This window comes from Giraffa tippelskirchi, chromosome 11 (assembly GCF_054371585.1).
Source record: "Giraffa tippelskirchi isolate mGirTip1 chromosome 11, T2T-mGirTip1v1.2.pri, whole genome shotgun sequence".
Lineage (NCBI taxonomy): Eukaryota > Metazoa > Chordata > Mammalia > Artiodactyla > Giraffidae > Giraffa > Giraffa tippelskirchi.
Genome location: NC_137285.1, coordinates 126,125,532 through 126,142,435, shown reverse-complemented (window position 1 = coordinate 126,142,435; position 16,904 = coordinate 126,125,532). Strand labels below are relative to the sequence as shown.

Genomic DNA, 16,904 nt, shown 5'->3' with positions numbered 1-16,904 from the left:
TGGCGGGGGGTTGGGGTCACTAACCAGGGTCTCCATCCACACCCCCAGCTAGTACCCCACCTGTGCATGCTCCTACCATTATGCTGCTCACCCTCACCCTCACACCGGGCACCAGCCACAAGTCTTCAGTTGCTCTAGGCTTGGAGCTCTAGGCTAAGACTCATTCTGTTGGGGTTCCCAAAATCTGGACTTTGGGGAGGAGCTGTGGTCGGAATAATCAAGGGTCATGTATATGAAAGAAAAAAACATTATATATTTGTTTTCCAGATGAACAGAAAACATTCCACCCACCTGCCTGCTTTTGTATGAGGCAGAAATGCAAAATACTGTTCAATAATAAAGCACACAGAAAAGTATACTATTTAACTCTCTTTTGATCAGTTAAGAATTTTTTGATCAAAACTAGTGCTTGAGAGAGGTGAAAAGGCAGAAGAGATAGAAACAGAGGCAGAGAGAGAAGACGCATTGAGATTAACCCAGGAGAAGGTGAGACGCACTCGGAATCAGAGAAAGGGCAAGGATGGGCAGTGGAGAAGCAGGAAGGTGGGAACCACCCAGTGGCCAGACTGGCCCAGAGCCTCGGCCTCGCTTCCACCATGCTCTCTGATGCTTTCCAAGCCCAGGAGGCAAATCCTCACCCATTACTATCACCACCTCTCTGAAACACCAAACAAAGTTAAAACCAGCCTCTGATTTTGAAATAGGTCCCCAAAGCTATTAATACATTAGTTGTTGCTGCTGCTGCTGCTAAGTCGCTTCAGTCGTGTCCGACTCTGTGCGACCCCATAGACGGCAGCCCACCAGGCTCTGCCATCCCTGGGATTCTCCAGGCAGGAATACTGGAGTGGGTTGCCATTTCCTTCTCCAGTGCATGAAAGGGAAAAGTTAAAGTGAAGTCGCTCAGTCGTGTCCGACTCTTAGCGACCCCATGGACTGTAGCCTACCAGGCTCCTCCATCCATGGGATTTTCCAGGCAAGAGTACTGGAGTGGGGTGCCATTGCCTTCTCTGACATTAGTTGTAAGTGTAGTTTAATCCTTCCTTAGAGTTTGTGTGTTCTTAGTGAAGTTCTTCCCTCATTTTGTGTCCACTATGGCTTAAAAATGCACAGCCTCCTTGCTGTAGACTCACAGGGACTGTCCAGTCTTCTTTAACAAAGGCTGTGAACTCCCTCTGTGTGTCATGGTGGTTTCAAGGCTCTCTCCCTGCTAAAATGCCTTAGGGCGGTTTACACTTTCAGGACCTCAGATGTAGAAAGTTTCTTTCAGGACATGGGCCATGGACTATCTACAGTTAAGGGGAGACCATCCCACAGCCCCAGCTGAGGACAACAGGGCAGGAACAGCAGCAGGCTTGATGGTGGTGACAGCCAAGCTGAGACAGGAGAGGCAGCAGTTTCAAAGGCATGGAACCAACCCTCCTCAGCCTCCCCTCATGCAGAACCGGGCACGTGATCCAAAGCTCTCCTTCCCACTGCCTTTAATGCATCAATCCTCATGACACTAGAGCATCCTAGAGTAGCTCTAACAACAGAATTGCCATCATCACGTATTTTCTTCCCCAGCATGTGAATACAGGTTAACAGTGGCAGTGCCCTTAGGCCAGATTCATGGATGGAAGTCGGTGCCAGTTAGGCAAGTCTGTGTCATTCACTAAACTCTCGGAGCTTTGGTGTCCTCCTCTGAAAATGGGGACACTAATACCCACCTCAGGTGAGAGGAGTGAGCATGAAACGACTTGATGGCTCTAGGGAACCCGTAGTGGACACTACACAGAGCCCCTCCACCCTCCCTGTTCAGTACTGGAGAGGTCTGTGTTCTTCATCCCTTCGTCTTTCTGACAATATATGAAGTGGATTGAGGCAAACACTGATTAAGAAGAACGCTTTTATAGAACTCCAGCTACTGAATTACCTTGAGTCCACAAACCTCAACAGTAACATTCTAAGAATTTATATTTACTGATTGCTTACAAAGCATTTCTTTCTGTGTGGTCCCACTGACCCTTCCTGATATAGTGGAGCAGGTGTTTACACCAGGTGACAGACAGGACAAGGCAGCTCAGAGGGAAGGGCGTCTACACATCCTTCCCCTGTGAAGGCCTGCGTCACAGCCTGGACTGCTTCTTCCCTTCACCCAAGGGGGGTGCAGCCTGGAGGGAGATGGGGTTCAGATGAGTTGGATTCCTAACTAAGCTTATCCTCCTTCCCTCCAGGGGCCCTGTCTGTTCTGGCATCTGCAGGCTCACCTAGGATCCCTTTTAAATCTTGGGAACTAGATACAAATGAGGGGAAGTAAGAGTTGGGTCAGGTCTTCACACACAACTGGCTCAAACATCCTGAATGAACTGGCCAATTGTCTCTGCTAAATATATAGGTATTCTCCTTAGGGTGCTAAACTAACTGACTGGGTGACTAAAATGCAAAGTTATTGAATACAGAATGATCTGACAGTTTTCATTCATAAAAAATACACTTGGTACTGGAGATACCAAGATAAAACTGATGTCCAAACCAGACATTGGAGGGCTTTGCTCAGAGACCATCACCTCGTGCTTTTTATTTCAAACAGTGGAACTGAGCTTAACTCTCTGTCCCTTGTCCTCATATAAGTGGCCCTTGGTCACTGGTTGATTTGGTATTGTCTATATCTATCCCAATCCAGACATCTTATCTGGGGCCAAGGGAGCCTCAGATACTGAGATACACAAATTTCTGTCACTGGTACTGGTTTAAGCTGCCAGAGGGATCTATAGGACATGCAGTTCTGACCATGTCACATCCTGCTTTAAACCCTCTGCGGGCTCCTCTCGGCCTGCAGACGCTTGTGTCTGCTCAGCGCACCATGCTGCTTCTCACCTCCATGCTTTACCCACGCCGCCCCACCTGCCCAGATTGCCCTTCTCCTGCTTCTCCACCTGGCTAACTCATCCTTCAAGACTCCGCTCAGGGGACAGCTCCAGGAAGCCTTTCCCGCACCTCCCAGGCTGGGTAAGATCCTCCCTGTGTGTTCTTCATCGTGGAACTTAGCACTTGTACTGTGTCTGCTCATATGTGTGTGTGTCGCCCCACGAGAGTGTGCTCCCGCCGGGCAAGGACTCAGTCCTTCTGCTCATCTTTGTAGTCCTAGCTTCCAGCCCGTTGTCTCCTGCAGATAATGTCTTCTAAAGTGCTTGTTGAATGAAGAGTGAGTGAACAAATGAATGATGATATTCACCATCTGCCTCCATACCCACCACAATGCCTCCACAAGGCTTTATTCTGCCTAGTAACTGGCTCTGCTCACATGACGGGGGTGGTTTTGAGAAAGGTCATGGCAACAGGAGAGCCCAGAGGCATCAATGGTTGTTTTTAAAAAGGCCAGCCTCCAGGCCAGCCCCCTCTGTACTTTATATGGATGCTTTTCCTAGACAGTCCTGACTTTATAAACATAGATTCGAGGTTACAGGGTAATCTTGAGAGGTTGGCTTAGCCTATCCCTTGCCCAGTGCAGAGCTCCTAATTCTGAGATGGCAGAGGCATCCCTCGAGGGGCATGTCTTAGACATAAGGGCTGGGAATTAGAGCCGACAGTGCTCAGTTGCTTCAGGCATGTCTGACTCTTTGCGACCCCATGGACTACAGCCTGCCAGGCTCCTCCGTCCATGAAATACTGGGGTGGGTTGCTGTTTCCTTCTCCAAACACCAACAGTCCTGGTTCTAAATCCAAGCTCTATTAGTTACTAGCTGTGTGACCTTGGCTGAGTTTCTTACTTTCTTTGAGCCTCAAAGAGGATAACAAGCATACAGGTATCCATCACCACCCAGATCTATGTGACTCCCAAGATCCAGAAAGGAAGAGTTTGGCCAGCAAGGGATACAGTGTGATACAAATCTGTTTGGTTCCAGTGTGGGGTAGCTGGTGGTAACAGAAAATCTTGTTTGTGATTCAGAGGACTATTATGAGAGGGTCTCGTGGGGTTGCATGTGAAGGCCTCTGGAACACCCTTGTCATGGTTGATTTTTAGGGTAGCTTGCTGACCACCACTTTCCATTACTTACCACCTTTCACCCCAACAGAGTGGTGGTAGCTGGAGCTACACACAGCAAATTCACTCTCTCTGCCACGCGACCGCTTGAGATGAAGCCCCGCCAGCACTGGCTCTTGCTGCCCTCTCCCCTCCCCAACCCTTCCCCAGCCCCTCCTCCCTGAGCACCCTATCAGTCTATCTCCTGGTGCAGTCTCCATTTCTGCAATTACATGGTCATTTTCACTGATTCACTCTGGACACACCAAAACAATTTTTGACCAATGGCTCAAAAGCCCATCCTTTACTTTAGATGGGATGGGGAGAAGGACAAAGATGGATTTGCAAGTTCCCAGCTAGACAAGAACTGAGCCATGACTGTCTGGCTGCCTTAGTCTAGCACTTCACATTTTTAAAAGGGTCTTTAGCAGGATTATCAGATTCACGATAGCTCATTAAGACAGTCAACTATGCTCTTGACTTAGCCTTCCTGGTGTTAAGACAACCAAGGAAGCTTTTAAAATATCTACTATACAACTGGGAATTTATTTAGTTCTTAGCAGGTTATATCTAGAAAGGGTATTTAACAGTAAAAAGGAAAAAACAGGGACTGCCCTGGAGGTCCAGTGGTTAAGACTCCAAACTTCCACAGCAGGGGTCACGGGTTTGATCCCTGATCAGGGAACTAAGATCCCAGATGCCACACACAGAGTGGCCAAAAATAAAGTTAAAAAAGAGAGAGAAAAAGAAGGAAAGGAAGGAAGGGAGGGGGGAAGAAAGAAAGGAAATAAAAAAAGAAACAGGGATACATCTGTCTACAGGGGACTTGGTTAGTGTTAGTTGGTGTTAGTCACTCAGCTATGTTCAACTCTTTGTGACCCCATGGTCTGTAGCCCACCAGGCTCCTCTGTCCTTGGGATTCTCCAGGCAAGAACACTGGAGTAGATTGCCATTTCCTTCTCCAGGAGATCTTCCTAACCCAGGGATCAAACCCAGGTCTCCTGCATTGCAAGTAGATTCTTTACTATCTGAGCAATCAGGGAAGACATCAGGGGACCTGGGAGTGGTGAAGAAAAATCCAAACTGAAAATCTGCTCCAGCTGTCTAGTGCCACTTTGTAAAAGGCAGAGGAGGCACAGCCTAGGGGAAGGGAAGGAGCATGTGTTTGACCTTTATACACTTGTTCCCATTTAATCCTCACAATAGGGCTAGAGAGTCTGTTGTAGGCACCATCCCCATTCACAGATTAAAAAAAAACACACTGAGACTCAGTGATTAGATAACAAAGTCACACAAATTGTATGTGGTGAGTCAGGATTTGGAGCCAGGTTTGGGTGACTGAAACCCATTCCTTGTCCAGCACTTGGGACCATCTCTAGGATTCCTGCTGTAAAGAATTCCTGTAAGAGCAATCTCCTCATCCGGTCCCTTCCTTGCTCCAAAGCCTTCAGTGACCCTAAGTACTCAAATCATCTTTGGAAAATGAGTCAGATGAGGGTCACAGATGCTGAGTTTGCTCAGACAGTTACTACCCACTACCCACCCCTCCACCCCCTCACCTCCTGCCCAGAATTAAGCCTTGTGGTGGCAGCCTTTTTTCTAACCATGGTCCTAGTTGCTCTTCCTGTGTTGATAAGCCACAAATAGATGGACTCTGTGTCGCCCCAGGCTGATCAACTGACTGGCACCCATACAGGTAGGGCTTACAGGTGTGGGTGCAGACGGGCATTCTTAGACCAGGATGTACCAGCTTTCTGAGACTATCTTCTTTGCCAGGGTCTGCTGAACACCAGGAGGTAAATTAAGGAGGTCCTTGTGCAGTAGATGCAGGAAGGGCCAAGGCAAAGGGGAGATGGATGTTGGAGTCCCAGAGGGGCAACTCTCAGGAGGTGCAGTTGGGAGCTCGGAGCAGGGGACCTGTAGAATTCAGTGACTCTAGTCTTCTGGACCATGCAGAGCCAATCAGAGTTATGTCAAGCCAGACCTAGTTCAGACATCTGCAGACAAATTTGGGATCTCTGTGGTTGAAGTCACATCCCTAAGGGATATTGTTGCAGAAAGGAAAGAGCTTGACTGAAAGTCTGTCATCGTCCATTAAGGTCTTGGCATTAACAGGCTCACTATGCGACTTTCTGGAGCCCTGCTTCTGCCTTTGGAAAATGAGGACACAAGTGAACCCCATCTGCCTGGGTGATGGGCTGCTGTGAGAATACAATATGCCACCTTGAGTATGAAGTCCTCTTAGAAAACCATAAAGAGAGGTTGCAGTTTGGGAGGACAAAAAAGGTGTTAAGGCAGTTAAAAATAGGAAAGCATGTGTGTATAATGTAAATACAGTTGTTAGAGTTTTATCTTGTGTGAGTTTTTTTTTTTTTTTTAAGCTTCCCATTCAGGGTAGAGTCCTCCTGTGGTGCTAGCCCGATGCTACGGCACTCTAGCTCTCCACTCTGGTCAGCAGTCTGTCACTTAGGAGGCACTTATTAAATGTTGTGGAAGGATTGTTTAGTCGCTCAGTAGTGTCCGACTGTTTGCAACCCCGTGGACTGTAGCCCGCCAGGCTCCTCTGTCCATGGAATTCTCCAGGCAAGAATACTGGAGTGGATTGCCATTCCCTTCTCCAGGGGATCTTCCCGACCCAGGGATTGAACATAGGTCTCCTGCATTTCAGGCAGATTCTTTACCACTGAGCTACCAGGAAAGACCCATGGAAGGATGGAGGGAGTAAAAAGGAGGGGAGGGCAGGGGATGGGTAAGGAGAGAGGGAGGGAGGGAAAGAGAGAGGAAAGAGAATGAAGCAGATGTGGTCTCTGCCCTAAAGAGCCCCCATCTGGAGAGGCAGCTTCAAAACTATTGACAGCTGACCTGATGGGGGCTGCTGTGTCCAGGCGAGGGCATGGGAACAGAGCGGGGGCTTGGGGACACAAGAGAAGGGCTATTTGACCCCTGATGGTGGAGGGTCAGGGTGATTTCACTCTGGAAGTGACCCTGAAATGGAACCATTAGTTGCTGAGGAGGGTGGTGCTGGGTGGCAGCACTACTGTGCCTGAGAGACAGCAGCGGGGGGCTGTATCCATGGAGGTAGAGGTGCTGGGGCAGAGGAGGGGTGTGCTGTTTGGAGACCTAACGGGGACATCCCTTTCAGTTCTGGGGTTACACTTTCCAAAGGAAGGGAGCCAACTGAGATGTGTAGTGAGGAGAGCAATCGGAACAGAAGGGGCTCTGAGCTGTGGTGGGGCACATGTTGCCTGGAGAAGTCAGGGATACGGACACGATTGCTGTCCTTTCAACTGTCTTCACGTATCAGTCCTGGGTCAGCCAACAGGGCATTCTCCGGAGCAGGGCAGGGATGGGAGGGAGTGGAGCTGACAGAAATCCAGGCTTCTGCTCAGGGTCCTGGCCACAGAGGGTGGGCTCCCTCATGCAGGTGTGTGCCCTATCCCCAGACCTGAGCTGCTCAGGCAGCGGCTGGGGCCAGCTGGTCAGGAGACAGCAGCACATGTTCAGGAGACGCCATGACTTTCAGATCTGTCCTTCCAGCCCCAGCGCCTTCGAATCGGTTCTGCGGAGTTGTGCTTTCTGGGACTGGAGAGGGAGGGCTTCCCCAGCACAGTGGTGTCTTTGTGCTGAAGGAACTTAGGCCTCTCTGGTTGGAGAAACATGGGCAGGTGAGGGCTTGGGGCCAAGGCTGGTGGTCCTGGTGCACTGGGAGCTTTACAGGGTTCATGGTGTGGTCCCCACAGGGGGGGCTCCCGCCTCCCTCATGCCCGCCTATACCCCCAGCACACGGCCTAACCCAGAGCACCGGCTCGGCAGACTTGGTCCAATGAATGGATAAAAGAGAAAAAACATCAAATATTGATAGAATAAAGAGAAGCAGCTCTACGCCAGCTACCCATTACTCCCACAAATATCTGCCAGGTCCTAGGAGCCAGACACTAGATATTCATGATGCAGAGATGAATAAAACACAGCCCACGAGCTGGGGGGAGAGGCAGGTAATTACCAAACACCATGATAATTGCTAAAATAGAGGCCACGGAGCCTAATGGGAGACAGAAGCAGGGCAAGAGTTCTTGTTTGGAGAAAGCCTTGTCTCCCACAATTCTTTATCAGAATAACAAGCCTTTCAAAGGCAATTTCCTTGACACTCTCCCTCAGGTAGCTGCATCTCTTATAATGTGTTGGGAGCTCTGTCTGTGTCTGGCAAACGTGCGCATCTGTACAGGGCCCTTCGAGGCAGACAGAAGGAGATAAAGCTATGAAATCACCTGGCCCACTGTCCCCCTCCTCCAACAGGGTCCCTGAGGCACAGACAGCCTGGCCCCTCTCAATTCTTCCTGCCCATCCTTGCTTCAAGGGAGTTTGCTCCATCCTTTCCACCCACCCAGTGAATTTTGAGAGGCCTCTGTTAAGTCCTGGACCTGCTATTTCTTAGCTGTGTGGCTGTGGGAAGTTGCTTGCCTACTCTGGGCCTGGCTTCCCATGTGTAGAATAAGACACTGGACTGAGTTCCTTTTTGAAACTAATGTTTATGAAATATCTCCTGTATTCCAGGGGTCATGCCATGAGTGTTCCCATAAATGAAGGGAGAATTCTCCCATTTTATAGGTTAGGGAAACTGAAGCTGGCAGCCTGGATGTCCATGATGACATCCACGGCTAGGATGGACTTGAGTCAGCCTTTGAACCCAGCCCTTCTGGCCTCAAGTCCAGTTAATGTACTTTCTCCTCCAGCAGGCTGCTCTTTACTGAACAAGAAATAATCTAAGTTTAAAATACCCAGTACCTAGACTGACACATGAGTTTCTTTCTTTCTCAGAGCTTTTCCAAGCTGTGGAAGCAGGGGTTTCAAGGACAGGGTCCACAGGCCCCTGATTTCTGAACAAGGCCCTACGCCAGGAGCACGGCCTCAACTGGGGCCCGCTGTGATGGTGCATCAGGAGTCAATCTGGGAAGTAAAAAAATCACAGGTGGATTATGAGATTAGAATTGTGTGCAAAGGCAAGCATCAGTGGGAGGGAAGAAAGCCCTTTCTCCAGATAGTCTCAGGCAGGGCTTGATAATCCTACTTCCAGACTCTAATAAAGCTTGGCTTCAAGGTCAGTATGTGTATACCCAGGAGGCATTGGCTGTCACCATGGAAACAGGAAAACAGGCAGAAAATTAAGTTTCTAAGACTTTGGTTTTCTCATATAACCTGGGAATACTACATTTTGCAAATAGGACAGAGCCTGGCACAGAAAAGCCTCTCATTTATTCATTGATTGGACAAGTCAGAGATTTCCCTGAGTCGGGTACTGTTTTAGGTACAATGATTTACAAAACGGACATGGTCCTGCCCTTTGAACACTTCAGTCTAGAGGGGGAAACATTAATGGAAAAGAATGCAAGTAATCATCTATGATAAAGGATAGGAAAGAAAATGTCAGGGACCAAGAGAGCCTGTACAGTGGCCTGGTCACATCTGCTTCCCTGGAGGATGAGCAGGATTAGCAAGGAAGAGGGAGCAAGAGAATGTCCCAGGAGGAGACAGAAACACATGCAAAGTTGTGAGCGAAAGGAGCAGGGCATGCTGGGAGACTAGGGCACAGATGGCTGGAAGGCGATGGGAGCAGGCTGGTCAGCGATGGAACAGGGTAAAACTTCTTTATTCTCAGTGCAAGGAGAAGACTTGAAGATGTCTCAGCAGGAGGGAAAGACTTCCTTTGGGGTTTTTGTGTTTTTTTTTTTTTTTTTTTGCCTGCACGAGGTCTTAGCTGCAGCATGTGGGATCTTTAGTTGCAGCATGTAGGATCTAGTTCCCTGACCAGGGATTTAACCCTGGCCCCCTGCATTGACAGCACAGAGTCTTAGCCACTGGGCCACCAGGGAAATCCCAAGGATTTGCTCTTTTTTTTTTTATTTCTGTATGAAGACTATGTTGGAGGAGAGACCAGAGACACCAGTTACTGGGCTATGACAGTGGTCCACAGAGATGACAGCACAGCTTGGGGGGAAGGTAAAGAGGGAAAGAAATGTGACTATTCAGGAGATACATGTTAGGAGCCAGAAAAGATGGTTCCTCATGGATTGGGTGAAGGCTTTGAGGGAGCAGAAGGTATTTAGGATGACTTGGAATTTCTGGCTGGGGCCATGGGATAGATGATGAACCAGGTTTCAGCAACAGTAATTTGTGATTCTGCTTGACCTTTTTTGTTCCAGGTACTGTGCTGGGCACTGGGGCTGCAGGCCAGTTGGATGGTCCCTGCCTTCAGGGAGCACACAGTCAAACGGGGTTGGGGGGAAACTTGACATGCAATCAGGATATCTATGAATGCAGGGAGAGACTGTAAAATGGTGCTGCAGGGAGATAGAGGCAAAACTAATTGGAGCATCCAGGAAGACCTTGTAAGGAGGTGGGATCCGAGCCGAGCCATCAGAGACAAACAGGGGAAAGTGGGTGAAAGAGGGCAATCCAGGCAGCAGAAACAAAGAAACAAACATTGAAAGTATGTTAAGCAGCAAGGGTGGCCAGAGGACAGTGCAAGAGGGTGAGGCTGCAAGGCTGTCCACCACCTTCCTGCCTTCCTCCAGGGCGCCAGGAGGCTCCACTGAGCTAAAATAATGCGCCTGTGAGCGTTTGGTAAACTCTTACACAGTTACTGTGGTTATGGACTTACTTATGTGAGGCACCAAAGTGAAAGCGAAAGTCACTCAGTCGTGTCCGACTATTTGTGACCCCCAGGACTGTAGCCTGCCAGGCTCCTCTGTCCATGGAACTCTCCAGGCCAGAATACCAGAGTGGGTAGCTCTGGAGAAGGGTATTCCCTTCTCCAGGGGATCTTCCCAACCCAGGGATCAAACCCAGGTCTCCTGCATTGCAGGTGGATTCTTTACTGTCTGAGCCACCAGAGAAGCCCGTAAGGCACCAAAGCTCTCTACAAATGTCACCAATTATGATTTCAGATCCGAACAGGATCATCTGATCCTCTGTCATAATGTTCTCTGGCATTTGTATTGTCATCCCCAGTTTACAGATGAGGAAACTGAGGTCTGTTGTGGTCGAGTAATTGCCCAAGATCTGGCAGGGAATAAGCAGCACAGAAGCCAAGAAAAAGCCAGCAGTTCATTCTAGTTTCTGAGAGAGTACACAGGCTGGGAGGTGGCAGGAGCCTGTCCTGTATGCTATCTTGAGAAGATGTGCAGCTGGCTCAATGCACCAGACACAGACTCAGTTGTGCAGGCTGGACCAGGCCCCTAGGCAGCTGGCCTGTGGGCTGAACATGGCCCATCACCACTCACCAACCACACACTCGCTTCCACCCTGGGTGTGCGGCTGTGTCTCGTTCACAAAGAGGACACTGTGAGTGGTGGGGCATTTTACAGATGGGGAGACTGGCAGGCCACCATGGAACCAAGTGATGGCCAGTCAGCGTCAATGAGAGTTTTATGTTGCACTTGAGGGTGGTTTTGTTCACTGGAAGACCAACCAAGACTGCTCTGGTTTTAAAAAGAAATGTTTAATTTATAAAAGTAGCAAACTTAAAAATCTAGTAAAATGGAACAAACTCTTTTAAGGAGGATTTTATAACTTAATTCAATTCCCCCAAATTTTTAAAATTATTAGTAATTATTTTAAAAACTAAGCTTAAAAGTATGTTTACTATCGATTTGTAATAAAAGTTCATCATTTATAAAATTTATAAAATTGTCATATCTTTCAACTTAAAACTACAACTCTAAATTAATTATTCCATTACACATTTTATATTGGAATCACAAAACTAGTCTAAATATATGCCAAATATATTATATATATTATATTAGGTATAATATACAAATTATTTTAAACAGTATGAATACTTTCAAACTAAATGTACACAGATTTTTTTCCTAAATTTAATACCCCCCCAAAGGTAATATTATTTAATTTATCATTTCTAATTTCATTCTGAATATTTCCATAATTAAAGACACTTACTAAGGAAACAAGTTTACTAACCAAATCAATATAGAGGTGTGTATCAGAGCAATTTTGGGGTTAGCTCACAGCTGGCTGAGAATGCTCATTAAGCAGAAAAATGAGGCAAGGCATGGGAACTAGTGCCACAAACATCCATGGAAAGGTACTTTGCACTCCATGCTGTGGGTCTGGCCCTCTTTTAAATCTCCATGCCAGCAGAGGACACTGGCCCCATATCCTGCCAGTGGGATAGGTTTTGCAACCCAAGCCCCGAGATCAAGTTAAGCCATAGTTACCTCTTTTGTCTCATGTCTCAGCTTCATCACCCCATTTGGGATGACTCCATCCAGGTAGTTCACTTCCAGATAGGATTATCTAATCAATTTCCTGTCGGATTCTAGTCTGAATTAGGTTTTTATTTTTTCTCTCTGGCCAACCACCAAGTATTAGAGGTATATTAATGCCATTCTTAGATTTTGCATGCTTCTCGTAGCCTTGCTCCCTCCATAAACACTAAGGTCCTACTAATGGTAGCCAGCTGTGTCCATGTGACCAGGGCAGTTGTGCTCTGTGTTGTTCTGAACTAGGGAGCCACCCCAGCCCCTCTCTTCCACTGCGATGCTCAGAGACATCCAGAGGGACTGGATAGACAAGCTGCCTGTGGCACTCCGTACTCTGTTGAGAAATGTCAGTTCCTAGGAGGCTCAAGATGCTAAATATGGTAAGAAGCTTCTGGACTGGGATGACATGTCAGAATGAAAATACTCCAAATATGTGTAACTTTACTTCTAAGTAGACAGAAAAGTAGTAGCAATATTACATAGAACACAGTACAAGGTGCTCTATGTATATAATTCCTAATCATCATAAATTTCTGAGTAAATATCATTTTACCCAATGAAATAGATGACACACTTGAGGCCCAGAGAGACAAAACCAGAATGAGCTGAGAAAGTGTACAACTAGAAGTTTTACAGGACCCGCTTTAAACGACAGTAACTGTTACAATACTGAATTGGTTTTAAGTGTAAAGACTTGATTCGCCCAAGGAGAGTAAAGGGAGCCAGAGCAGGGACAGAGCGAGGGGAGCAGGGCCTCTTCACTGCCTGAATGGGGAGTCCCAGCCAATCACCACCAAATATGGTGCAGGTGACAATGGGGTGCATGGTCTGTAAGAGAATTTAAAAGCTATAATAAAACTGATTAAAAGCTGGTCTGTTTTTTACTGTCACCCCAGCCAGCTGTTCTAAACAATGTGATAAAATGCTTTTTACCCTTTTTGGGGAGGTGGGGAAGAGAGACCTACCCACTGCCCTCTTTCTCTCCTATGTGCCTTGGGACCCCTTACCCCTCCCCACTGAGCACTTAACAAGGGGGTCGGGGAAAGAGAGGAGTCTGGGAAGCCCTAAGAACAGGAGCACTCTAGCCTGTAGGGTCACCTGAGTGGATAGCAAAGATGGGCCCCCAGGATGGACCCCAGCTATTCTGGAGGAAGGAAGAGAGGCCTGGGGGGAGTGTGGGGTGGACAGGCTGCTAGGATGCCAACTGGAAGACTCTGAGTCCCAGTACAGTACTGCCACTGTCACCTGGGGGCCGCCCTCCATGCCCCCTGCAGGTTATAATCAATTGGCAAGCACACTGCATGACCAGCTCCCAAGCCTGCCCCTCACCCTACCCCACATTCTGTACTAAGGATCTGGAGATCAGATTCTCCTGCTGATTCCCCAACAAGAGCTGCCCTGCCCAGGCTCCACTGGGCAAGACTTAGGCAATCTGTGCTCTGCCCTGTCCCTGGTCCAAGCACTGGCCCTCACAGTGACAACCTCTCTCTCCTTTCAGGAGCCAGGTCGAACCCACCAGGGATTCACCTAAGAATCAAGGTCCTGTAGCCAAAGAGCCAGACAAGGATCAAGGTCCAGTGGGCCCGGGGCCTCTGAAAGATCAAGGTCCTGGGATCCAAGAGCCTTCAAAGGGTCAAGGCCCCACAGCCCCAGAACCTCTGAAGGATGAAGCTCCTATGGTCCCGGGGCCTCTGAAGGATCTATGTCCCATAGTCCCTGCATCAGTTAAGGATCAAGATCACACGGTCCCTGAGCCTTTAAAGAAAGAAGGTTCTGTGATCCCAGCACCAGTCAAGGACCAAGATTCCTTGGCCCCCATGCCTCTAAAGAATCAAAGTCCTATGGTTCCAGCAAGAGTTGAAGATGAAGATTCCATGGTACCAGAGCTTCTGAAGGATCAAGGCCCCATGGTCCCAGCACCTGTCAAGGACCAAGGCCCCACGGTCCCTGAGCCTGTGGATCAAGGCCCCATGGTCCCAGCACCTGTCAAGGACCAAGGCCCCACGGTCCCTGAGCCTGTGGATCAAGGCCCCATGGTCCCGGCACCTGTCAAGGACCAAGGCCCCACGGTCCCTGAGCCTGTGGATCAAGGCCCCATGGTCCCGGCTCCTGTCAAGGACCAAGGCCCCACGGTCCCTGAGCCTGTGGATCAAGGCCCCATGGTCCCGGCACCTGTCAAGGACCAAGGCCCCACGGTCCCTGAGCCAGTGGATCAAGGCCCCATGGTCCTGGCTCCTGTCAAGGACCAAGGCCCCACGGCGCCTGAGCCAGTGGATCAAGGCCCCATGGTCCCGGCACCTGTCAAGGACCAAGGTCCTATGGTCCCAGAGCAACTGAAGGATCCAAGTGCCATGGTCATAGAACCTGTGAAGAAGGAAGGTTCTGTGCTCTCTGAGTCTATAGAGAATCAAGGGTTAGCGGTCCCACAGCCGGTCAAAGATCAAGGGAGAGGGGTCTCAGAACTTCTGAAGGATCATGATTCTGTGATTGCAGTGCCTGTCAAGGATGAAGGCCCCGTGGTCCTGGAGCCTGTCAAGAGTCAAGTTCCTATAATCCCAGTACCTCTGAAAGATCAAGATCCTCAGGTGCCACCACCAGCAAAGGACCAAGGTCCTATGGTTCCTAAGCCTCTGAAGACTCAAGGTCTCAGGAGCCCTCAGCTGCCCACAGTCTCACCACCACCCCCAGTCATGATCCCAACTGCCCCCCATGCAGAATATGTCGATGGGTCCCCTTGACACTCACCCCTTGACACGCCAAAGAAGGAGCTGGAGGTCAAAGTGCTCCCTCTCAGGGGCAGCAAAGACACTTATTTAATCTGCATGAAACACGTATTGTATAGTCTTGCTGGAATCTAATAAAACTGGTCCCTCTGGCTCACCAGTGTCTCTCTGGCTTCATTTGAGTGTGTGTGTGTGTGTGTGTGTGTGCATGCGTGTGTGTACCATGCATACTGGAGAGCGGGCATGCAGGGCTCTGCATTTATTCATTTGGGCCATCTGAGAAATCCCCAGCTCCTGCGAGTTGTCAGTATGAGATGGGAGTGGGTGGGAGATGCTAGGATCCTGAGGACTGGACCCCATTGTGAGGGTGTAGGTAGGACACACTTGTCTTTCCCCTTTACTCTCACACTCTGACCACATTTCACTTGTGACACCACAGGTAGGGGGTAGGACTTCTGCACATCAGGCAATTATCTACCACTAGCTGGGGATTCTATATTTTAACTCAATTCTGACACTATCTACCTAGAGACAGCGTTAGCTCCCACAGGTTAAGAGCTCCATCCTACAAGACTGCCTCCTTGTCTCCTCAACTTCAGATGCCAACTGCAAGTCCCAGGCTATCCCCTGTGCTTCTAACTGACTTGCTTTAATCAGGGTTCCCACAACTCCCTGCTTGGGTTCAATAATTTGCTAGAATGGCTCACAGAACTCAGAGAAACATTTATGTTTACTGATTTATCCTAAAAAGGATAAGTAACACACCAAGGTGGAGAAAAGAATAGGATAATGTATAGAGGAAGGGACATGCAGCCTCCATGCCCTGGCCAGGCACCACCCTCCCAGTACCTCCAGCAACCTGGAAGATCTTCGAACCTCAAACTTTGGGGATTTTTATGACGACTTCATCATGTTGGCATAATCGAACATTAATTCTGTCTCCAGCCCCTCTCCCCTTCCCAGCAGATGGAAGGCGGGGCTAAAAATTCCAAGCTTCTAATTGTGACTTGGTGTCTCTGGTAACCAGCTTCCATCCCGAAGCTATCCAGATCACCAAGAGTCTCCTCATTAAGACAAAAGACATTCCTGGACTTCCCTGGTGGTCCAGTAGTTAAGAATCTGCCTGACAAAACAGGCAATGTGGGTTCAATCCCTGGTTTGGGAAAATTCCACGTGCCGAGGGGCAACTAAGCCTGTACACCACAACTACTGAGCCCATGCTCCGCAACAAGAAAAGCCACTGCAATGAGAAACCCACACACCACAACTAGAGGATAGCCCTCACTTGCCACAACTAGAGAAAGCCCGTGCACAACAATGAAGACCCAGTGCAGTCAATAAATAAACAAATTAAAACATTAAAAAAAAAAATAAAACAAAGAACACCCCTATCACCTAGGAAATTCCAAGAGTTTTAAGAGCTCTGTGCTGGGAACCGGGGGCAAAGACCAACACATATATTTTCTATTATTTCACAGGTCAAGTTCCATGAAAGCCTAGGTACCAAACAGGTATCAAAGCACAGCAGGCTGAGCCCTGGATTGTTCAGAGCAGAAGCCTACAGAGGAAAATGGGACCAGGGGCCCAGCTGGCCCAGGTTAATTCTGGATGACAATTATTTGCCAAGGGTCCTGAAGATCATCCAGAGGTCATGCTTCTTGAGAAAACTAGACCTCCCAATCAGAAGAGTCCCAGGACACTCATGAAGCAGAACCTAGTATCTGCTAGTCCTCACTCAGTATCCAGGACAGCTCAGCCAGGACTTCTCAAACAGTGCCTGAAGTCCCCCACTCATTCATGCATGCAGTTTGACTTGTCCTTAGCACCCACTTTGTGCCTCACTCCATGCTGGGCATGAGTCACAGTGGTAAAGAAGTCCCACTTCGGACAATAAAA

General features: G+C 48.6%; 1 protein-coding gene across 2 annotated transcripts in view; it reads left to right on the top strand.

The window, feature by feature from the left end:
• MAP6 (microtubule associated protein 6) overlaps positions 1-15,165 on the top strand; it is an 84,615-nt gene extending 69,450 nt beyond the window's left edge. The window contains exons 5-6 of one of the 2 annotated variants that reach the window (XM_081545323.1): positions 13,784-14,429; positions 14,490-15,023. In XM_081545323.1, the coding sequence (XP_081401449.1) occupies positions 13,784-14,429; positions 14,490-15,023 (1,180 nt within the window). Of the gene's footprint in view, positions 1-13,783 lie in introns of both variants that reach the window. The other variant, XM_081545322.1, reaches the window with a different exon arrangement.
• The last annotated feature ends 1,739 nt before the right edge of the window (positions 15,166-16,904 follow it).